Here is a 6000-nt window from a genome sequence, read left to right on the forward strand (position 1 = left end):
TTCTGCGCTTTCTCGTTTCATTTCTCATTGTTGAGTACTGTTCATGCATTTGCAAAACTGACTCTTTAGACAGCTGAATTGACGACAAAAACTTCTTGTGATATATATAGTTTTTTTTTGTGTAATTTTAAATGGGTTGTAAAGGAAAATGAAGGTGAAAGATATGTGGATGCCGTCTTCACTGTATGAATGTAGGGCTCGACGGACTTTAGGCAGGTGGATAAACATCAAAATATGTTTACTAATTAACCAATAATTGTAAATTAACTGTTTCATTACATAGATTTTTGGTTTTCTTTTTTTATTTCATTATATATTACACTTGTGCAGCTTCAGACACCCCGGCCGTGACACTTGCCCTTTGCCATCGGTTTTATGAATTTGTGTTTCCTATAATTGCGTCTATTTATCATTAGTGCATGACGTTTTTTCTTAACGAGCTTATCATTGATTCCTCTTTTTTTACAGTGGCGTTCGAAAACATAAAATTTCGCGCGTATTTTTTTTTGTTAGTGTGAAGTTTGCATTATTTATGTCATACCATAAAGCTTTTTGTAACCCATAGGAAACAAGCTTTAGTGCGTTCGACTCCAAGATCAAAGTGAAAAAAAAAATATTCCATAAAAAGTTTATGGTGACCTGTAATTTGGGTTACTAGTTCGTATTTGTCTATTAGTATGTTGAACATATTTCGAAAGAAGTCAATGAAGTGTCAAAAATTCAGAAAATTAGCAGCCAATGCATTGCAAGATTGCATGTGACCCGTCATATTCCGCAAGGACCATGAGGCGTAACAGAATCCGTCTCGCCGCACTGAGCTTTCGCCTCACAAAAGAAATCTCAAATTTTGTTTTGCCTCACGACTAGGCGACACCCTCCACTGGTTGCTCGCGTTCATAAAGCAACGGCGTGACCACACGTTACCCCGAGGTCAAGCCAAGTGGTAGACTAGAATGCATGATTTCGTGGGACGCACTTGACCGGTTAGTCGCAGTGGGCCACCACAACCAGTTAGAAAAAGGCCCCTTTTGCCGCCTGATTTAAATAACCACGACTTTTGTATCTGGGCTATTTCTTTTTTTTTGTAGTCCGCCTGCCACGCGAAGATGAATGATGAAATAAACGTTACACGAAAACTACAGACAAAACAAATGATTCCGATATTGCATCAGTCATGCGCAAGTTGTCTATAGACATGTTTGAAGCATAAGTCAGAAGAAAACATGTCCTGAACAAGCTTGCGAGTCCGCAGATGATTCTATCCGTGCATTTAGCAAACACAGCGATTTCATGACATATGAGCAGTGTGACCGGGGCTTAAATAAACCTAATAACGTGGGATGTTCGTACCGAGATTCTGACGCTTCCCTCAAGACGGTGCATGTCTCCCAAGATGGCCGCCAGCAGGGACGACTTGCCGCTTCCGACAAAGCCGGTTACGCCAACGAGAGCGCCTGATTGGACATTCATTGAAATTCCGCGGAGCAGTGACTTGGCATCGGGGCCCTGGCCTTCTGTCCAGGCAAACGTGCAATTTTTCAAGAGAACTTCTCCTGAGGGAATAAAATGGGTAGCGAGGGAAATTGAGGGTGTTAGAGAGGGAGAGAGAAACTCATTATACAAAAATTGAATAGTGAATGAAACGAGCGTAGTTTAATTTGAACACATAATGCCAGTGCTTCTATAAAATGTGGATTGCAATCCCAAGGGGTGCTCGGCAAAGCGGGGGTTCGCGAAACGCCTAGGGAACAAGTGCAAGGCGCAGCTCAAAACGAAGCAGGAACAGGGAGTCGTTGTGTGCAAGCTTCGCCCCCGTCTAAAAAAAAAAAACAACTGTACTCTAAGAAACAAGTTAATTTTTGTCGTCAGCCTTTGCTGCTGAAATTCAAATTTTGACTGCTTTCTAATTTAGCTGAATTTCTCTGATTAGGTTAACTGCCAGTTCAAAATTAATGGTATATTACTTTTATTATTGTTGTTCGTGCGCTTAAATGAAAAAAAAAACAAAAAAAAAACTGAGGTTAACACGACGCGCGATATTTTTTTTTTTTAATTTTTGGTGGATTGCAAGGTACTAGAGTTTGACATGAACTGCACAATGTGAAATAATATACGTGTGTAAGCAGTGATTGGTCCCTTCGTTTTAAAAAGAAAACCGACAAAAATACTTCGAATTTATTTCAGAACTTTATTTAACCAAAGAAGGTCACCATCCTCATTCAGAATATGGCACAGCTAGTCATTTAGAGAGAAAATTCGTGAGCGTACCCTGCACCTTGTGGGCATTTCCCTATCGTGTCTTTGGAGGAGAGCACCACATTAAACATACATCGAGCGTGTCATGACATTTAGTGGAATTGGGAGTTTTATTTACGTTGCTTTGTTCGTCTCTTGCGTACGCACTTGTTTGTCGCTCTCACAGTCACTTCTGTAATTTTCCATCCTCATTTGATAATATCTTTGGCATGAGCTCAGCACAACTATGCCGCCAGAACGAGAACGTTTGTACGCTCGTTCCCCTGGGGAGTCTTTTTAGACACGACTTAGTTAATGTCATTCCTGGTGTACATTTTTTTTTGTTGTGAAGGAATTGCTTTTGTGCAGAACCTCCATGACCTCGCTCTTGGTGGAAAGGTTGCTGGGTCGGAGGCCCTGGCCGCAGGTTAGTGTTTACAAGATGCATTAGTTAATTCTAGGTTGGTCTGGAACCTCGGCATTGCCCATTGCTCCTTTAGAATTTTGTATTGCAATTTTAGGGGCAACCGTAATTTACACAAGCGACAGATTTTTACAGGAAGAGGGCAGCGACACCCCGAGTGTTCCAAAGATGCTGGTTGCTTGCGACATTCATGACTTGTGAGATTTTGAATCATTCATGATTAAGGGCCGAGGGAGTTTTGCAGTTTCGGCCTGTGGCCCGTGTGCCGTGTTTCCCTTTTGACGCGCCTTTGTCTTTGGCAGCGTGTTCGCCTGCGGGCATTTTGTTTCCAACTCTTGGAAGGGTTTGTGCGCGTGTGACTGTTCTGTTTCGTCGGCCCGCCGGCCAACCAGTCGACGACCTCGGACTAGACCAAGTCGACAGAACGCTTTGACCTCAAAGGCTTCGGACAGCTCCGGACTCGAAGACGGAAGCGACAGATAAGACTTGTTTTCCGGGACATTTCATTTGCGCCGGTGAACGCTTGTTCCCGGCCGGATTTATTTTGAGCGGTAGCGAGGGAGTCAGAACTTCAGTTATCTGTGGCAGATAGGTACTAACTGCGCGTTAATGGCTTACGGGTTAGATGCTATTTGGTTTTAGTTTGGTTGCTCTTTGTGGCCGTGCTGCTCAAAGAATCTTTTGAGTTTTTTTAGAAGAACTCTGTTTAGCGTTCTGTCTGTCGACTGTGTTTGTATCGCCGTATGCACAATTTTATCACGCAAAACATTTTTAGGCGTCGTTTTTTTTTGTGGGGTTTAAGTTACCTTGACGAAAGCGAGTCGTTTAAGACAACTCATAATAATACAACTTGTTGTAGCTCCGTACCTTGAAACACTTCCTCGTCGCTACTTTTCTAAACACGCCATTTAACACTGTATATATATTATATTATTAACAGGTGACGCCTTCCACGAGATGTTTTTTCAGAATAAAGCGGGTTATTTTTAGAGAACAGGTGGGGTGCATTGTGGTGCTCATACACTTTTATATCTCAAGTATTGGGAAAACATTTTTAAAACAAATCTTTCAGTAAACAAAATCCCATCTCTTCTGTAAAAAAAAAGAAGATATAAAAATTCTTTTACATATGAAATCTTTTTTCCTTGCCGTTTTCATGGATTCTACGGACAACTCCACCTGCCCTTTGGGAAGTACCCAGTAAACCGTAACTACCGTTAAATCTTGTTGCGACTGTGCTCTCAAATTATTTAACATTGAAGACAACATTATTAGGCAGGTGGTTTGGTTGTTAATCTACGTACTAAAGCCCCAGACGGAAGCAACACACAATTTAGCAGTCCTGTGTTATGCCACACTACTGTCACAAAGATAGCTGCGTCACGTCACGGCGAACTCCTTGGGCATCAGCATCGCTTTAAGGCATCGTGGGGTGTGCGAACGAAAGCGTTCGGAACAAAAGAGACATCTGAACATTTTGTCTCCAGCGATTTTGTTTTGTGTTCTGTAGCTAACGGCAGGAGCTCTTGGCATTTACAATGCCAGAACGGCATTTTTTAATTAGCAGTTTTTTTTAATTTTTTTTCAGACAGCGCCTGCATTGGTCATCGGGTGCCACAGAAGCCATAAGTGTAAAGCGGGTTGTTAACGCTGTGGCGTAGCTCGTGTGTATTGTTCCCAAGACAATCAAACAAAAAAGTGAAAGCCGTTTACAACTCCCTGTAACACCGAATTAGAGCGCAGCTCTTGAGGAGGAGGAGGGAAGGGTACTGGGGGTGAAGTGACCTGGGGGGGGGGTCACGAGACCTTGGAGGGTCACGTGACGATGCCGATGATGTCATCAGTGACGTCACTGATGACGTCATCAGTGACGATGACGATGCGGACTCCGATGACGTCATCAGCGATGATGACGATGACGATGCGGATGTCGGTGACGTCATCAGTGACGTCACTGATGACGTCATCTGTGATGATGACGATGACGATGCGGATGCCCCCCCCGAAGTCACGTGACACCCCCAGGTCACGTGACCACCCCCAGGGTCACGTGACCCCCGCCGAGGTCACGTGACCTCCCCGATGACGTCATCGTCACTGATGACGTCACCGGCATCCACATCGTCATCGTAATCATCACTGATGACGTCATCAGCGACGTCACTGATGACGTCACCGGCATCCGCATCGTCATCGTCATCATCACTGATGACGTCATCAGTGACGTCACTGATGACCTCACCGGCATCCGCATCGTCATCGTCATCATCACTGATGACGTCATCAGTGATGATGACGATGACGATGCGGATCCAGTGACGTCATCAGTGACGATGACGTCATTGGGGAGGTCAAGTGACCTCGGCGGGGGTCACGTGACCCTGGGGGTGGTCACGTGACCTGGGCGTGTCACGTGACCTGGGGGTGCCACGTGACTTCGGGGGGCGGGTCACGTGACCTCGGGGGTCACGTGACTACAGGGGGTCACGTGACCTTGGGGGTCACGTGACCTTGGGATGACCTTGGGGGGCCACGTGACCTTGGGATGACCTTGGTTACGCCGACGCCGACGCCGACGCCGCTCAAGCCGGGAACGGGCCCCTAAGAGCTGCGCTCTAAAATTACGCCCTATAACTTTGTGTGCACGGCTCCGCTTCGCACACAGCGGACCCAGGTTCGAATCCCGCGGGTTGTGGGCGATATTTTAGAGCGCAGCTCTTAGGGGCCCGTTCCCGGCTTGAGCGGCGTCGGCGTCGCCGTCGGCGTCGGCGTAACCAAGGTCACCCCAAGGTCACGTGACCCCCAAGGTCATCCCAAGGTCACCCCAAGGTCACGTGACCCCCCCCGAGGTCACGCGACCTCCCCGATGACGTCATCGTCACTGATGACGTCACCGGCATCCGCATCGTCATCATCATCATCACTGATTACGTCACCAGTGACGTCACTGATGACGTCACCAGCAAGCATCTGCATCGTCATCGTCATCATCATTGATGACGTCAATCAGTGACGTCACTGATGACGTCCCCGGCATCCACATCGTCATCGCCATCATCACTGATGACGTCATCAGTGACATCACTGATGACGTCACCGGCATCCGCATCGTCATCGTCATAATTACGGATGACGTCATCAGTGACGTCACTGATGACGTCACTGACATCCGCATCGTCATCGTCATTATTGCTGATGACGTCATCGGAAGCCGAATCGTCATCGTCACTGATGACGTCATCAGTGACATCACTGATGGCATCATCGGCATCGTCACGTGACCCCCCCCAGGTCACTTGAACCCCCCCCCCCCCCCCAGTACCCTTCCCTCCTCCTCCTCA

General features: G+C 46.5%; 1 protein-coding gene across 1 annotated transcript in view; it reads right to left on the reverse strand.

Annotated features, from left to right (window-relative positions):
* LOC121833592 (multidrug resistance-associated protein 1-like) overlaps positions 1-2980 on the reverse strand; it is a 28654-nt gene extending 25674 nt beyond the window's left edge. Inside the window, exons 1-2 of the mRNA XM_042287005.1 lie at positions 2947-2980; positions 1351-1553 (exon numbers count right to left, since the gene is read on the reverse strand). Coding sequence (XP_042142939.1) covers positions 1351-1553; positions 2947-2980 — 237 coding nt within the window. The remainder of the gene's footprint in view (positions 1-1350; positions 1554-2946) is intronic.
* Positions 2981-6000: the final 3020 nt, after the last annotated feature.

The sequence above is a fragment of the Ixodes scapularis genome, unplaced genomic scaffold (genome assembly GCF_016920785.2).
Source record: "Ixodes scapularis isolate PalLabHiFi unplaced genomic scaffold, ASM1692078v2 PGA_scaffold8__174_contigs__length_109621045, whole genome shotgun sequence".
In the NCBI taxonomy this organism is placed as follows: Eukaryota; Metazoa; Arthropoda; class Arachnida; order Ixodida; family Ixodidae; genus Ixodes; species Ixodes scapularis.